This window comes from Falco rusticolus, chromosome 4 (assembly GCF_015220075.1).
Source record: "Falco rusticolus isolate bFalRus1 chromosome 4, bFalRus1.pri, whole genome shotgun sequence".
Classification (NCBI taxonomy): domain Eukaryota; kingdom Metazoa; phylum Chordata; class Aves; order Falconiformes; family Falconidae; genus Falco; species Falco rusticolus.
Window position 1 is genome coordinate 46,556,239 of NC_051190.1, and position 16,545 is coordinate 46,572,783.

Genomic DNA, 16,545 nt, shown 5'->3' on the forward strand with positions numbered 1-16,545 from the left:
TCTACAAGTCACTGCCCTTTCCCAGAAGCGTCTTATGTTTCCTTTGGTGGAACCTGGCTTTGTTAAAGAATAATTTGTGCTTTCACGACTTTGCTTTATGCTGCTGAGTGCCGTGCTGAGTTTAAAGCTGCTCTGGGTCCCTTACTCAGGACCAGATTAGAGCACAGCTGGGCAGAATTCATGCAAGCTCACAGCCCATCTGAAAAGTGATGTAAACATTTTTCCCTAATTTGGTGGGGACTAGGCGCTGAAAGTAGCTTCACAGCGCTTGCTGGGCCCCCTGGGCAGGCTCTCATGGATGGTGTTCCTCGTGTTGCTGGAGTCTATAGATTAATTGTATTTGAAGGGTTTGTGAATTTGCATAGGGATGGCTTAAATGGTGTAGTTTCTAGCACGGCCTGTGTCCATAGCAAAATGAGAACATTCACATTTGGTCAATGCTGTGTTTCTTTTCAGTCTCAGGCTCCTGCAGAGGAGGAGGATGAAGGTGAGGAGGAGGAAACAGAAGAGCTGGGGCAAACAGAGACCTATGCAGAATATATACCTTCGAAGTGTGAGTGTTGCCATCGCATGAATGTGGGAAGTTCTGTTAACTCCATTGTGGACCAACCTAATTAACGGCTCCCTTATTTTCCTGCAAGCCTTGTGTGGTGTTTGCAGGCTTGTGATTTTCTAGAACTTCACCAGTGTACTGATCCTTTATTGGTGCTACGCTAACTTAACACTTTTCTGTTGCTTGCTTTTGGGGGAGGCATGGCTTGATTGTGGCAATCTGAAATTTAAATGGAACAAAAGAGTAAAGAGCAGGGGTGGGGCTTGTCGCTTCTGTTCCTGAACAGGGGGCTACAGACTATTCATAGGAGGTGCCCTGTAGGTGTGAAGAACTTGAATTATGTTTTTTCTGTGTTGTTTAGCCAAGATTGGGAAGCACCACCCTGACCTTGTGGTTGAAACAAGCACTCTGTCCAGCGTCCCCCCGCCCGACATCACCTACAGCCTTTCCCTGCCACGCTCTGTTGCCGACAAAGGGTCACTCTCTGCACTACAGCTGGAAGCAATCATTTATGCCTGCCAGGTACAGGGCTCCAGCTTGCCCAGCTTGCATGTCTTACACCAGAAGGAATCTGCCTTTCATATGAACAAATGTTCAAGTGTGTTTTACAATAACCTGTCGTGTAGGTGATAAAACTTCGGAAGATTTGGCATGTGGGATTTTAAATGCCTTTTGAAAGGATTATTTGAAGCTGGGGACTTCTGTGGGGTCTGTTTCCCAATGAGGCAAGAATCCTTGACTTTTATTGCAGAGGGGAGTGCTTTACATTTTGGGGGCTGTTTCTGTGAACTGCCACTTGTGAGCTTGGCCGTGACACACGACTGTTCCTGCCATTGTTTATCTGAGCAGGAAACGTGCTGGCATTGATGGGATATGTGAAAGGGTGAAGTGGTGCTCTTATAACCTCACATCAAAGCTGTTAGGAAAGGCAAATCTAGTTTAATTTCCAGTTCTGTTCTTGATTTTGCAGCAACATGAAGTTTTATTACCCAACGGGCAGCGAGCTGGGTTCCTGATTGGGGACGGTGCTGGAGTTGGAAAGGGCAGGACAGTTGCGGGCATCATTTTTGAAAATTATCTTAAAGGGAGGAAAAAAGCTCTGTGGTAAGTTGTTGGGTTTTTCTTTCCTCTTTTCCCGTAAGACCTTGGAGTTAGTTTGGATCTGGGAGTAAGGAATTCCTTAGTGCTGATGTTGGCTTTATAGTTGACTCATGCTGTGGCCTTGGGTAAGTCGTTTCCACCTCTTCGTGCCTGTTTGCTGTCTGGGAAACGGGAAGACTTCCCCTGCAGCGGCGATGGAGAGTGAGTCACTGTGAAATAGCAGATGATGTACCACGAGCCTGTCCCCGCGCTCTTTGAAGTCAGCGGGGGGGTTGGGGGTGTTCGTGGACTTCCCGGGTGCAGTCTCAGGCCCCTGGGGAGGGGGGTTTTACTGCAGAACACACGCAGCTTGTTGTAAGTGGCAGACTGGAGTCTGCTGTAGGATTTTGTGTTGAGGTGTGTGGGCAGTTGGAAATATGACAGTTCTGCGCACCTCCTGGTGCTTTAGTCAGAGCTATTAATCACTCTGCGTGGCCTGACTAGCTCCTTAGCAGATAACCAGACCCGCCGTCTTGCTTTGCAGGTTCAGCGTCTCCAACGATCTCAAGTATGATGCTGAGAGAGACCTGAAAGACATTGAAGCCTCCCACATTCCTGTGCATGCTTTGAATAAGGTAGGGAGAAAAGTTGTAATGGTGTTCTGGAAAATCAGCCTGCAGTACCAGTTAGAGGGATCCACCTTAGCCTGTAAAGCAGCAGTCGCTTCTGCCTCTGTGTGGCTGGTGGCACAGGCGGTAGCAGACAGCAAGCTGCTTGCTGTTCCCTTCCCTCGGCGTGCTCTTCCCACTCGGGGCTCTTGCTATTTTTATACACTCTGCAGAGCTGCACTGTGAGCACAGAGCTCTTTTCCTGCAGGGAGCGAGAAGTGGCATCAGGCAAGTGCAAAGTACGGCAGGACGTGAACCTTTTTCGTCATTCCTGAAGAGTCCCGCAGAGGGAACAACTTCTGTTAGCTGTGGCCATGCTCTACTCTCCTGGGCTAATGTTTCCCAGCACTGGTTTCTTGGAACTGCTTTTCAGAGCATGCGAGTAAGGGAGCACATAAAAGTGCACAGATTGGTGCCTGGCAGGTTGCTGCAGACACCTGGTGCTGGGGCTGAGCACGTGGTATTTCCCCCCAGCTGAGCAAATCGGAGAATTTTCAGACTTTCTTCCAGTTACTCAGTGATGAGGATGAAGCATTTCTCAAAAGAAAAAACCAGCAGTGATGTAATGGTTATTCACGGGTTCTTCACAGCCTGTGCTTTAGTCTCTTGTCCAGTGCATCAGCCTAGTCCAGGCTTGTCTGCCAGTTCACTGAAACACTTCCCTCTGGTTTTTAATGGTATCAAACAACCAGCCCTCGTGAAGTCAATGAAAACCACATGTGTTTGACACCTCTGAGTGCACTCTACTAAGAGGCTGAAAGGGGTGTTTGTTTTCAAACCAAAAAGGCTTTAAATGGAACTTACTTCAGATTGGGACCGTGGGGGTTTTTTCCGCTACCTTTTATTTTGTTACAGGTGGGACCTATGACAGTAAGATAGGCAACACTCTCACCTGGTCAAAGAGAAAATTAGCTTCTAGAAATATTTAAAACAGATGGGAGGGTTCAAAACCATTAAACATTCTAAACTGTTGCTTAAAAAAAAATCAAGTGCCTTCAGTTGGCCAGAAAATTGAAGTCCTAGCGTGGTCTCCCCATTTCACTGCATGCATCCAGATGTGCTGACACATTGGCTAGTGGAACTTCTCCAGGCATTTAAAGTCCCTGTCATCACCATCTCTCAGTGCCAAATAGAAGTGCTAAAGACGTCAGCTACCAACAGTCTTTTGTCTGCCCTGCTCTCAGATTGGGTTTTGTTCTTGAAGGCAGGAGCGTGTGTCCTGAACAGTCGCAGCACAATCGACAGTGTTGAGTGTGGGCAAAGGATGGGGGCGACATACAGGCAACAAACATTGTGAGTGTGTGCGCTGCTCTTCTTTTTCTGCAGATTAAATATGGTGACACAGCTACCTCAGAAGGAGTCCTCTTTGCCACTTATTCTGCGCTGATTGGTGAAAGCCAGGCTGGTGGACAGCACAGGACGCGCTTAAAACAGATTTTGGACTGGTGCAGGGAAAACTTTGATGGAGTTGTATCCTTTAAAAAAAAAAACTTAACAAACCAAAACCAAAACTAAAACTGGAGAGAGAAACGAATGGAATGCTTGTGATTGTACTTCACCAAGGAACAAAGAGCGTGTGGCCATCTGAAGTCATTGGGAGCAGCTGTGCTGAGCAGCCTGGTGCCTGCGGTAGATATTTAAATGCTGTAAGGCATGCATCCCCCCAGCTCTTCTCTCCTCCTCTGCAGGCTGCACTGGTGATGGGAGGAGGAGGGGAAGAATGCAGCTGGAATTAACCTTTTCAGCATTCTTCTCCCTCAGCATTACAAGACGTACCTTGGAAGTGAAAGGAGAAGGAGGGGGAAATGACTTTGGGCTCTAAGGACTAAGCAAAACCCAACAGATTTCATGTGGTGCGGGGAGTGAGTCAGTCCTGTTGATACTGGGGCTGGTTTTCAGCTGGTTGGAGGAGGCTGTTGCATTTTCTGTCTGCTCCCATCCTCGGGATGAAAATAAATCTTTTCTCCTTAACTGACATTCTCACCCAGATTGTGTTTGACGAATGCCACAAAGCCAAAAACGCCAGCTCTACTAAAATGGGCAAAGCTGTGCTGGACCTTCAGAACAAACTGCCTCGAGCGAGGGTTGTTTATGCCAGTGCCACAGGTGAGCTGCTCTTGGCACCGTGTGGGGATCATGCGTAAACAGTTGCCGGTCACCTCGGATCTGAAGGATGTCCTTGAGATGAGAGGGCATGTGCTGGGAGTACACCTTCCTGCAAGGAGAGGTGAATGGTGCTGCCGTGCCAGAGGGGAGCCTAGGGTGCTAAAATCTGCCCCAAGCCCCATCACACTACCGTTACTGTGACTTTTTGGCAAGTCAGGCTACTTTCTCTCCAGTTTAACTTGTTCCTGGCCAGCTGTTCGGCTGTATGGTGATGCTTGCCCGCTTAGAGTATGGGAGGCAATATCTGGACAGGTCCTTGGGTCTCCTAAGGCGCAGTGGCAAATGACCATCCTCTGAAGAGTTCACTTGAGTCAGAACTATTGATAACTGCTGTGGTCTTGCTAACAGTGAATTCTGTTCAAACAGGTGCCTCTGAGCCAAAAAACATGATTTACATGAGCCGCCTGGGGATCTGGGGGGAGGGCACCCCTTTCAGAGCATTTGATGAGTTCCTGCATGCAATTGAAAAGAGGTAAGTCGTGTCCACATCCCTTTTCATGTAAATATTTTCATTTCATACTTCATGTAATATTTTCATTTGGGAAATGGGTGCAAAGCCTGAGGACAGTGTCTGAGGGCAGCTTGAGCCAGGAGTGGTGGTGGTTCCAGGGGCACTTACCCAGTGCTGCCTTGTAGCAGAGGCAGGGATTTCACAGCTGTCTTCCTCTCCCAGGGGAGTTGGTGCAATGGAGATCGTGGCAATGGATATGAAGGTCAGTGGAATGTACATTGCCAGGCAGCTCAGTTTCACTGGAGTGACCTTCAGAATCGAGGAGATCCCCCTGGATCAGCAGTACAAGATTGTCTACGACAAGGCAGCGAAGTTGGTGAGCTGGTCCTGCAGCACCGGGGAGAGTGATGTTTAGTCGTGCTTTGGGCATGGGCACCTGCTGTACGGGAGGGCTGGAGGACCATAGATGTGGCCATGACTACAAACTTAGATTGTTCATAAGGAAAAAAAAAAAGAATATGCACGCTCAGCTTATGTAAAAAAAAAAAATAAAATTGTAGGCTTTTTTTGCTTCTATTTAAAAGTTCCATATTTGCAAACCAGAGCTTGCAACATCATACTAATGCAGAAAGGAGAGAATGATCAGTTTGTTCAGCCTAACACAGCAACATAAATACTGATGTTAAATCAGATTCTCAAACCCCAGACTGTTCTAATAACCTCCTGCACAGCAGTAATGCAAATAAACCCAAAGATATTAACTCAGCCTTTCTCGGTATTGTTTGCAGTGGGCAGAGGCCTTGGTGGTGTTCCAGCAGGCAGCCGACTGGATCGGTTTGGAATCTCGGAAATCCTTGTGGGGTCAGTTCTGGTCAGCTCATCAGCGCTTCTTCAAGTATCTCTGCATTGCTGCTAAAGTCCGGCGACTCGTTGAGCTTGCCAAGGAAGAGCTGGCAAAGGATAAGGTGTGGTACCAGAGCCTTGCTGCAGTGGCAGCAGCCATCAGTCTTATGTTAGAAATTATTTTTTTGTAGTCTGCAACCAAAGGGAGTTAATTATTGTTCAGCTTGACTTGAAAGCAATTTCAAACCTCTTTAAGGCTGATTTTCTCTCCTGATAAACCACAATGAAGTGCAGTGTCCAGGTTTCTGAGAACATTCACAGTAAATGATGCTGGGGAGTTAACATGCCTCATCTTCCAAGGCATCACCTTGTTTGTTTATGGTAGATGTGGGCAAGCTGATCTCGAAGGGTATTTTGGGTGATGTTCAGGCTAGAAGAGGTACCAGATCAGAGTCATCCTCTCGTGGTCTGAGCAGAGGTATGGTTTTGGATGCTGAAAGACTGGAGAGATGGTTCTTCATCAGGAGCCCTGCCACAGGCTCAGCACATCTCTGGGACAGGGTTCAGGGGAAATGCCGCTGGGACTGAAATACAATCTCTTGAGCCTGTAGCTGTTTGCCCCGATGCCGGCTGCTGTATACCCTCCCTGACACCTTGCCGTGCCATCCCTTGTGTTTCCCTGCAGTGTATTGTCATCGGCCTGCAGTCCACCGGGGAAGCTCGCACCAGAGAAGTACTGGATGAAAATGATGGGCATCTAAATTGTTTTGTCTCTGCTGCAGAGTGAGTTAAAAATCCCTCTTTTTCTTTGGGGGGGGGTGTGGGGAATGCATGGGAGCCTGGAGGCTGCTAGGGAAAGCCCTTCCCTGGGGCCACTTACCACCTGCACTTCTTGAAAGCAGTTTTATAACTACTTGCGCTGTACAAGCCGTAAATAGAGAGGATGCTTAGTTGGATCCTTGATGCACTGTTTCTTCGGTGTGACTTTATGAGCTAGATCCTGGATTTTGAAGTCTCCTGTGGTCCACATTGCCCAAACAACAGCCTGGTTTGACTCTTAACACATGTAAAACAATTAGCAGGCATAGGAGAGCCAGAAATGTCAGCTCAGGTGTAGCTTGTGTGGGTCTGACTCTGGAAAAATGGGGCTGTTGACTCTGAAGAAATGAGTGAGAGAATCTCATGTAATGACAGAGGCTGGGATGATGATGTGAGGCAGCATCGCTGGAGCAGTGAGAGGAAGGAGTGGTCCGAGGAGTTCAGATTTGCCAGTTTTGGCTTTCAGCCCATGTACAAGGCAGGACCGGTGTCCTGGTTGTGATGCCTTCTTTCTGGCTAAAAGGAGAGTTGGTTGTGCCTGAGGTGAAGCCAGCAGCAGGACCCATGCTACCCTTTCAGCAGGGAATGATGCTTATGCTCCCCCTCATTTCTGTAGCTTTCAAAACACCAGCCCGTCCTGCGAACGTGGCTATTCCTGCCCCGTGGGTGACAAAAACCTGGGACATGGGGATGAGTTGCGTTTCCTCTGTTAGGCAGGTGGCAGGGCTGTTCCTCTTTTCTTTTGAAGTGACTTTTAATGCAGGTAAAAGCAATGAGAAATACCAGAGACGGTACGTGTCCAGCTTCCCTCCCTTACTGATGGGGGGTTTGTGTTGGTCTGTGTTACTCCACTTTCTCCAGACCCTTCCTGAAAAAGAAATACCAGTTTGGTGACAGTGAGCAAGGCAAGTCTAAACAACCGCTTGGATTGATTTAGTCTCTTGGATTGGTTTTCCCGTCACCGAATCCAGAGGAACTGGGCCTAGAGGACTGCATGGTCCCTTGGGGCCTGGCTCAGCTGTCACTGAGCGCACATTCTGCTTGACTCTGTCCCCACTTCTGGAGGCAAGAGCTCTTTGTTCAGCAGCGCTGGCCAGATAACTGAGTGTCTTCTGGCATCTGTTGAGCCTCCAAATGCGGCGTCCTGCTTTTACAGCACTTCAGGGGATTTCTGGAGGGGAGCCTGCTGGGAAGAAGCAGTTGTTTAAACGATGCCGAGAAATGGGGTTAAAAATAAGTGGGTTGGTCAGTGAGTGAATACCAGCCCAACCCTTTGTTTGCAGGGAAGACAGGAGTGCAAGTGGTGCGAAAATGAACCAGATTTCATGGCAGGGAGGTTCCAGACCTGAGAGTAGAGTGAGCGTTGGCATTTTGAGCCCAGGGTCACTGCAGCACACAGGACAAAAGGGCCCGTCCTGGCACAGTGTCATTGCAGTCGCTTAACAGCCAGCACAGGGAGTGGGACCATCTCTGCCTCCTTCAGCCCCTCACACCAAGGGTCTTGGAGCTCCCTCCCTGGTTCCCAAGGCTCCCCTTTTCTCACATGGGCAAGATGTCATGTCCATACCTCTCAGCTGTCGCTTTCAGCGTTTGTTGGTGTTGGGTTTTTGTTGTTTTTTTTGTTTTGTTTTTTTTTTTTTAACCAGAGCTCATTCAGCACTGCCTTCTCATTGCACTGGGGGTTCATCCCCACCCGACATGATCAGCATTTAAGCATTTGCTCTTTTATTTGCAGAACAGCCCACAGAAACATTTATTTCCCACCTCTTCTGATTTTTTTCCGTTCACCTGAACCTGTATCTGAAAAACACTACGTATGTGTGTTTTGTCACTTTTTTTGTGGGCAAGGAGGCCCACGTCCCGTTAACCAGAGGACTTGGCGGAGCACATCTGTCAGACAGCCTGACTGTGATCTCTGCTGTCAGAGCATGGAGAGGGGCTAGGACACTGGGACTTACTGGATTTTTCAGTAGCGATGTAACAGCTTCCCAGTATAGTGTTTCCCATTTAAAACTCCCTCTTAGTTGCTATATAAAGGTCTTGCAACTTTGACGTGCCGTGTGATAGTGCACCGCCCAGGGGCTGTGCTGCTGCCGTTGCAGTGGCTCCCTGGAATAGCCCCGCTGCCTCTGCCAACAGGGAGGCCACGGCAGAGAGCGTTTTTCTCAGCATGACAGTGCTTTGCCTTCCCTCAGCGTGCCCATTTCAAGGCTGAGGATCTGCTGGCGCAGCTCGTGCCCCGACGGCAGAACCCTTTGGTGAGACGCGCTCAGTGCCGGTGGCTGCTGTCCTGGAGAGCCACGCTGTGCCAGCGGCTGGCTGAGCACACGCTGGTAGTTGCTGTGCAGGGTTTACCCCTCTTTTCACGAAATGTGGTGCTATCTCAAATGCACATTGCTACGTGATAACCGGCAGATGTTCCTATTCCTGGTAGCTAGAATAAATTTTGCATCTTACTTTCAGAGGCGTCTTTCTATCACTAATTCAGAAGCACTTTCCTTCAACCAAAAGAAAGAGAGAAAAAGGAACTGGCATTAAAAGAAAACGTAAGAGCACACTCCACTGCCCAGCATCTGACCTCCTGCCTTGCTGCTTCACCCCAGCCACTCAGCTTTTTCTTTTCCTTTTTCCCTTTTCCCTACTTCATGCTTTTTGCTACTCTGCCCTGGTTTCAGTTTGCCCTCCCGCACATCTGCCATCACTCTCTCGCGTCTGGAGGACAGCAGCTCTAGGTCATTCACCCTTCCCTCCCTCTAACTCACTTCCCTGCCCCAGCGTAGGTCCTCGCCTCCACCACTTGCCCAGTAGCTCTCCCCTTTCCCTCAGCCGCTCCCTGGCCTAGACTGGTGGGCAGATTGCACAAGAGTCCTGGCTGCATGTCTGAAGCCCTCTTGCAGCAAGAGGGGTTTCTGCACTACCCCGTATTTTATAGCATGGCAGGTGTCCTGGGGGAGGGGGGCGAAATAATCACTTCCCTGCCAAATTATTGGCTGCGGCTGCAGGTAAGAAGAGTTTGGGGATTTCTCCTCCAGTGGGATGTGGGAAAGGGGGAAAAGGGGGACAGTGGCACTGGCAGACCGTGGAGGTTACCCTGACTGGCTGCTGTTGCAGAGCAGCCTGTGCAAGCTGGTTTGTGAACCCTCTCACGTAGCAGGGGCACGTCCTGCTGTGCTTGGAAGTAAACAACGTCCCGAAACACTGGCACCTTCCCGTGTCCTGCACGTTCCTCTGGAGGCAGTCAGACCTGCGGACTCCTTCCCGAGGAGTTAGCGCTGCTTACAGCCGGCTGCGTGTTCATCCTGATGTGTGCAACTAGCTTCAGCCCTGATAAAGATTGCCTTGTTCTTCCTTTCTCTCTCTTCCTTTCTCTTTCTCTCTCCCTCCCTCCTCCTCTCTCCCTTCCTTCCTAACTGCCGCCCCTCCCCCCCGCCCAAGAGGCTCTGTCTTTCCAAGATCAGCCTTTCATTTGGGGCAATCTCAGCTATTTTGTGATTTCTCCTCCTTTTTCTGAGCTGGCACTTGCTGTTCTGCACCGGTGCACGGGGCTGGGGACTCTCCCTTGACGCCGCTTGCTCTCCCTTGCAGGGAAGCAGAGGGGCCGCTGTGCCAAGGCTCTGAAGGGCATGTGTGACCCTGTGGGTGTCATCAAGATCAGCGATGACAGCAGCACCGACTCCGACATGGGGCTCGACAGTGACTTCAACTCCTCCCCGGAGTCTGTGTTTGAGACAGATGACGTGATCTTTGTTGAGCACACCTTCAACGGCTTCGCGGCTGAGGACAGAAGTAAGCAGAGCAGCGGCGGGGGGTTAGCTCTTGGGGTTAGCTGGGGGGAGCTGGGAACTGGAGTCACTTTGGTGTGGACAGCATTGGCACCCAGTGCATGGGAATGCAACTGGAGGCAGCCACCCACCCCAGCGCCCCGCAAGCGCGGAGGGCGACAGATCAGATATGACCCTTTTGGGGGGGTCTGGCTGAGAGGGTTGGGGAGTCAACGAGCGGATGCGAGGAGACTCTCTTGGTATCTGCTTGGAATGCTGTGCTTGGGACAGCCTTATGATTTTGGCTAGGTCTTACCCGGTGATGGTCAAACTTGGGCTTGTGAGGTTGATTCACGTTAACCTGCTGTGATCAGTGAGCAGGAAGAATTTGCCGTGCGTGCTCCTTTCCCTGCCACAGCAGGGGGAAGCACAGAGGGAATGCACTCCATGCTCAGCAGCATTTATTGCAAGTCAAGGGGTCTGCCTGCTCATCAGCTAGTGCCCCCAGAAGCCCCTGGGGACAACTCCCCCCCCCCATTTGTAATTACCAGGTAACTCTAAACTTCTGCATTTTACGTTGCAGGTAATTTTCACATGCTGCCTTCCCAGAAAGAGATGCATGGCTTGAGAGAAGTAGAACAGGTGGAGAAGATGAAGAAGGACCTCCTAGCAAAAGTAAAAGCACTGGGCAAAGAGCTACCTCTCAATACCTTGGATGAACTGATCAATCACTTTGGGGGCCCAGAGCATGTGGCTGAGGTACTCCTCGTAATCGAGTATATTTTGGGTGGCACTGGGTGACAGGAAAAAAGGGGCCAGCAAAGAAGGTTTCTGCTGGAAGGGCAGGTTTCTCTCCTTCCTTGCGAGCTGAAAAAACTTTCTAAAAGGACTTGCTGTGCCGTGCAGGTGTCTCCCCTCTGACACCCTCTCTCTCTCCTGTGCGGTGTGTGCAGATGACGGGGCGGAAGGGCCGGGTGGTTTGCAGACCAGACGGCTCCGTCATGTTCGAGTCTCGTGCGGAGCAAGGCCTCTCTATAGACCACGTCAACCTGAAGGAGAAGGAGCGTTTCATGAAAGGGGAAAAGGTGAGTCAGGTTCGAGCTGAGGACACCTCCAAACGTCTGCAGGGGAGTGAGTACGCTGGGAGGGGAAGGAGAAGGCAGGGTGACTGCATGGTTGTGCCTTGCCAGCCTCAGGTCCACGAGGCTCTGCAGCTTTCTGTCTGTCTGACCTGCTGGGAGGTGACAGGGAGTACTGGATCCCTTGGCGGGCTGGGGCTGTGGTGACACTTTTGGCTGTCTCTCGAAGCAGTGTTGCAGATGCCCAGGAACCTCACTCTCCTTTTTCTCACTTGTCCTCTCTCTTCCTCAGCTTGTAGCAATAATCTCCGAGGCCTCCAGCTCAGGGATCTCTCTCCAAGCAGACAGACGGGTGAAAAACCAGAAGCGCCGGGTCCACATGACGCTGGAGTTGCCCTGGAGTGCAGACCGGGCCATACAGCAGTTTGGTGAGGGCTGGGGGGTGGTGGCCACTGTCCCCTTCCCCTGAGCATCGTTCAGAGCACGAAGCCATGGGCAGCCCGGGGAAGGAAAGGTGTGCGTGGCCACACGCTTGTGCTGCAGCCAGGGCAGGTGTATTTAGCTTTCTGAGATACAGCACCATGCAGAGCACAGCACTCCCATGCTTTGCCAGGATGGAAATGCAGACACAGAGTAGTTGTGACTGCTTTTATCTTGTGAGGAAGGTTTGTGTTGACTTCAGGAGTGATTTGCCGTGTGGGAAGGGGGGGAACCCTCCCATAGGAGTTAGCATTGTGTCCTTATGAAATGTGCTGAGGTGCCTGGGGATTTCTGTTCCACCCTGGGGGGAGGCTCTGTAGGATGGGGAGGGATGGTTCCTCAGTACCTGAGCACAAAAGACATGACGCACATCTTAGCTCACACTGCGGGGTCACTCCTCTGCTCCGGAGGGTCAAAGCTACAAACTCACCTCTGCCAGCACCAGGGTGCCAAATGCGACTGTGCCTCTGTCCTTTTCCCCCAAAGAGCCATCTCCTTTGAAAACCATCAGGACATGGAAAATTGTTGCGGTGCTCTCACCCCTTACTCTGCTTCCCTTCTTGTACCAGACTGGCTGTACCAACCTCTCCTTTCACCTCTGTGCTCATGTCCCCGTAGGTCGGACGCACCGATCGAACCAGGTTTCTGCTCCAGAGTACGTCTTCCTTATCTCTGAGCTGGCAGGGGAGAGGAGGTTTGCATCCATCGTGGCAAAACGTCTGGAGAGCCTAGTAAGTGCCCCACAGCAGCGAGATTAACGTGTGAGTTCCACACCTTTCTGAAGAGCTGCCGTTTCTGCGTGGCCAGTGTGAACAGTACGGGGGGCTGCATCACCCCTGCCTGAAGGAACTGCTGTTGTGGAATGCAAAAGGATTTTTGCACCCTGGGATTTGGGAAAGGAAATGAAGAAAAATATGTAACTAAGGCATCAGGAGGAGTTTCAGGGAAGCAGAACCCAATTCCAGATGCTGGAATTCCCCCACCTTTACAGGAGCGTACACCCGTCTTATTTCCAGAAAGCTGACGAAATAGTGAAATAATTTGTCTCTGTTTAAGTTTTCTTCACTTCTGATAAATCCCCAAATACTTTGGTAAAGCCTCAATATTCCGGAGGAGCACTGCCTCCCCGCAGCACGTTCTTATCTTGGCCTCTTCTGAGATGCAGCTTTGGCCATCCTTCTCTGGTGGTTTTGCAACAGTGAAAAGTAAGAATATTTTGCTTGGTGTGCCTTCCTTAGGGTGCCTTAACTCACGGAGACCGACGGGCCACCGAATCCCGAGACCTCAGCAAGTACAACTTTGAGAATAAGGTAATTTGGGGCTGCTCTCAGGGTGGCTCAGCCAAGGAGGGGTTGAAGCAGCCGGTGCCTTCAGCGGGAGCCAGAGCCAGGAAGATCATTGCTGGCATCTGCAGGCAGGATCGGTCCTAGCACCCAGCTCCCCGCACCTGCAGCGCTCAGAACTGAATTAATAACCAGCCTTAAGCGCCTCTGCCCGCCCGCCAGTGCCGGCGTAGGGTGCAGGTTCCTCTGCTCTGGTCCCCTGGGCACAGAGAATCCCCCTGCCAGCTCCCCCCTGAGCACAGCCACCAGCTCAGTGGCTTTCCTGGAGGCGATGGTTTTCTCTGTAGTGCCAGCAGAAGTGACTTGCGACTGTTGGGCTGCGTAGGTTTGTCCTGTGCGTGACTCTTGTCTCCTCTCACAGTATGGTGCTAAAGCACTCGACAGGGTTCTGTCCACGATCCTCAACCACATGGAGAACAGGGTTCCTGTGCCCAAGAGCTATGACCGAGGGGAGGCTGCATTTTTCCATGGTGAGAACATCACCAGCTCTGGGGTTTCTGCTGCGTCTTGCTGACCGGGTGGGTCTCAGGTTGGGTGGTGCCTGAAGAACCGAGCAGAAGGTCGGGAGAGGGAACGGTACCTCTGGCTTAGCAGCTCATTAGTGAGTGGGGCAATTGGCCACCCAGATGTACGTCACGCTGCCAGGTGTTGGGGGTGGAAGAGTCTGGGAGAGGCTTAGCTGCAAAATAGTGGGCGCAGCTGGAGCGGCAGCAGCCCTGCAGGACTGCTAAATTGCTAAAAAAACCCTAAAATGCACGAGCTGCCTTCTGCCATTCCAGAAATGAAGCAAGGTCTCATCTCCGTGGGGATCTGCTGCAATCAGATGAAGTATGGCACTGTCTCGGTGGAGAAGGGTATGTGTCAAGCCTTTCCTGCCCAGAGCAGGGGGGAAATGAGAAAGGTGGGGGTGTGGTGGCCCACCCAGTCGTCTGCACGGGAGCACAGCCCTGAGGGGGCTGCTGTGCAGCTGGGGCAGGATGTGTGCTTTGAGGGGAAGGTCTTGCTGGGATTAGCTGGCAGTGCAGATCCCGCTTCCCTGCAGCAGCCTGGCAGCTGACCGCAGCCTGGAGGAACAGCCCTGGGGCTGCTCCCTTGTGCTGGAGTGCTGGGCTGCCGTGGGGAAGGGACACTGGGTGGCTCTCTGCGGGAGTGTGCTGCTGGCTTCCGTGCCCAGCTGTGTCTTGTTCCCTGACCCACCGCGTTTTTGCAGACTGTTCCATCACCAAGTTCCTGAACCGCATCCTGGGTCTGGAGGTGGACAAGCAGAACATGCTCTTCCAGTATTTTTCTGACACCTTTGACTATCTGATTGAAAAGGACAAGAAGGAGGGCAAATACGACATGGGCATTCTAGGTACTGAGAAAAAGAGGTGGCCAGACCTCTCCCTCCCGCACCCCTGCAGTTCCCTGTTCCTCCCTGTGCTGATTGATGGCAGTTCCACGGCCATCCCAGGCACTGCGGTGTCCCCACACAGCACAGATCTTAAAGATTCTTGCAGGGAGGGGAGGTGGGACGGGAAGATGTATCTTACAGCAGTCTTTTCTCCTTCTACAGATTTAGCCCCAGGAGTGGATGAGATCTACGAGGAGAGCAAGGAGGTCTTCCTGACCCCTGGACACCCGCAGGATGGGCAGGTCGTGTTTTATAAGGTAGGCAGCCTGCACAGCTGTGTCTGCAGTCCAGTCTTCTCCAGTGCTTCCCAGTCAGGCTGTGGGTCCTTCCCCCTGTCCTGTGGCTTTGTGTCATGTTTGTGTGGCATCTGCCTCGGTCATCAGCAGGTGCCTGATGCTGGGAGTTTGTGTTGAGGGTGGGATTTGTGAGACAGACAGCGATGCACTTGTCCTGCCCCCTGAAGTTACAGAATCACTCTGTCTGTCCCTGTTTAGATCAGTGTTGACAGAGGCTTAAAGTGGGAGGAAGCTTATGAGAAGTCACTCAAACTCACAGGATCCTTCGATGGGTTCTACCTCTCCTACAAGGTAGGTCCCTGGGCTCTGCCCAGGTGTCCCCCTCAGCTTGGAGGGTGACTCCAATGGGAGAAGGTCTGCCATGGCTTTAAGAGGTCTGTGTCTGACTTCTTGCTGGAGGCTGGGAGATGCCTCCGAGAACCTCCATCCTGGAAGAAAGGGGGTTAGTTCAGGGAAATACGGGCTTGGGAGAGAGGCTGTGACTGTAACCATCAGCTCTACCCCGACAGATGCGAGGCTACAAACACACCTGTCTGCTGGCTGAGCAGAGCCGTGGCAAGAACTTCATCCTCTACAAGCCAAATATTGGGAAGCAAAGCCAGCCTGAGAGCCTGGACAGTCTGCAGAAGAAGTACCGGCGGGTAGGTGGGAGCTGCAGCCCTTCAACGTGGGGAGAGGGAAAAGCCTCCTCTGGGCAGCTTTGGCTTTGCAAGGACATTTACTGTAACCCCCTCACGGCTCCTTGTAGCCCTGGCTTGGGCAGAGATAGTGGTAGCACCCAGGTGTTCTGACAACCAGCCCTGGATTTCAAGTCTCAGCTGCATGTTAGATGGTGGAAAATCTCTAATCTCTGTGGTTCTTCTGCAGGTGCTGCCTGAGGAAGCCAAGGAGCACTGGGAGAGCAGTTACCGCTTCTCCTTGAAGAACTGTAACCATGCTGCCTGGTAAGGCACCTGCAGCCCCCGCTGTCCTGCCCTCCCCACGGCAGAGCTGGTGCTGGGGAGAGGGTCCCTGGCTGCACCAGGGGGGCTGTGGGTGGGGAATCCTGCTCTGCCGTGGGAGCCCGTGCTGATTCGGGTGGGTTTCTTCCATTGGAACTGAAGGAACAGGAGCTGTAAGCTGATCCAGGAGGGGAAGGAGTGCTTCCAGGGCATGCGCCTGCGTCACTACTACATGTTGTGTGGGGCCCTGCTGCGGGTCTGGAGCAAGATCGCCAGCATCATGGCAGACATCACCAACACCAGCTACCTGCAGATCGTCCGCCTCAAGACCAAGGAGAAGAAGAAACAAGTTGGTGGGTGAAGTGCCGGGAAGGGGAGCAGGATGTTTTAGAAGGAGGAAGGGGCCCAACTACCCAGTGCTAAGATTCCCTTCCTCAAAGGGTGTGTTCTATCCTGGAAGCACCCACTGCTTAGGTGACCCCACGGGAAGGGAGGGGAGCTGGGGATGCCCTGATATGTTTGGGCACACTGGGCTGTCCCCTCTGTGCCCGTGTGAAGTGGTGCTGCTGCTGTCCGCTGCGAGCCTGCGGTGGAGCTGCTTTTGCTGTGGTTGCTCTGCAGCCTGGCTGAGAGGCAGACCAAGCTTGACAAAACGAGTCCTGGTGCTGCTGC

The 16,545-nt window shown here is 51.8% G+C and overlaps 1 protein-coding gene across 6 annotated transcripts in view; it reads left to right on the forward strand.

Moving 5' to 3' along the window:
• Positions 1 to 16,545, forward strand: part of SBNO2 (strawberry notch homolog 2) — a 65,023-nt gene that overhangs the window by 44,960 nt on the left and 3,518 nt on the right. For all 6 annotated transcript variants that reach the window (XM_037384375.1, XM_037384378.1, XM_037384377.1 and 3 more), the window contains 25 exons: positions 457 to 553; positions 915 to 1,075; positions 1,524 to 1,657; positions 2,178 to 2,268; positions 3,628 to 3,771; positions 4,290 to 4,407; positions 4,834 to 4,939; positions 5,141 to 5,294; positions 5,707 to 5,883; positions 6,447 to 6,544; positions 9,044 to 9,126; positions 10,166 to 10,366; positions 10,925 to 11,100; positions 11,295 to 11,426; positions 11,713 to 11,848; positions 12,519 to 12,631; positions 13,139 to 13,210; positions 13,605 to 13,713; positions 14,023 to 14,097; positions 14,454 to 14,597; positions 14,799 to 14,893; positions 15,131 to 15,223; positions 15,442 to 15,573; positions 15,800 to 15,876; positions 16,036 to 16,226. In XM_037384375.1, coding sequence (XP_037240272.1) covers positions 457 to 553; positions 915 to 1,075; positions 1,524 to 1,657; positions 2,178 to 2,268; positions 3,628 to 3,771; positions 4,290 to 4,407; positions 4,834 to 4,939; positions 5,141 to 5,294; positions 5,707 to 5,883; positions 6,447 to 6,544; positions 9,044 to 9,126; positions 10,166 to 10,366; positions 10,925 to 11,100; positions 11,295 to 11,426; positions 11,713 to 11,848; positions 12,519 to 12,631; positions 13,139 to 13,210; positions 13,605 to 13,713; positions 14,023 to 14,097; positions 14,454 to 14,597; positions 14,799 to 14,893; positions 15,131 to 15,223; positions 15,442 to 15,573; positions 15,800 to 15,876; positions 16,036 to 16,226 — 3,109 coding nt within the window. The remainder of the gene's footprint in view (positions 1 to 456; positions 554 to 914; positions 1,076 to 1,523; positions 1,658 to 2,177; positions 2,269 to 3,627; positions 3,772 to 4,289; positions 4,408 to 4,833; positions 4,940 to 5,140; positions 5,295 to 5,706; positions 5,884 to 6,446; positions 6,545 to 9,043; positions 9,127 to 10,165; positions 10,367 to 10,924; positions 11,101 to 11,294; positions 11,427 to 11,712; positions 11,849 to 12,518; positions 12,632 to 13,138; positions 13,211 to 13,604; positions 13,714 to 14,022; positions 14,098 to 14,453; positions 14,598 to 14,798; positions 14,894 to 15,130; positions 15,224 to 15,441; positions 15,574 to 15,799; positions 15,877 to 16,035; positions 16,227 to 16,545) is intronic.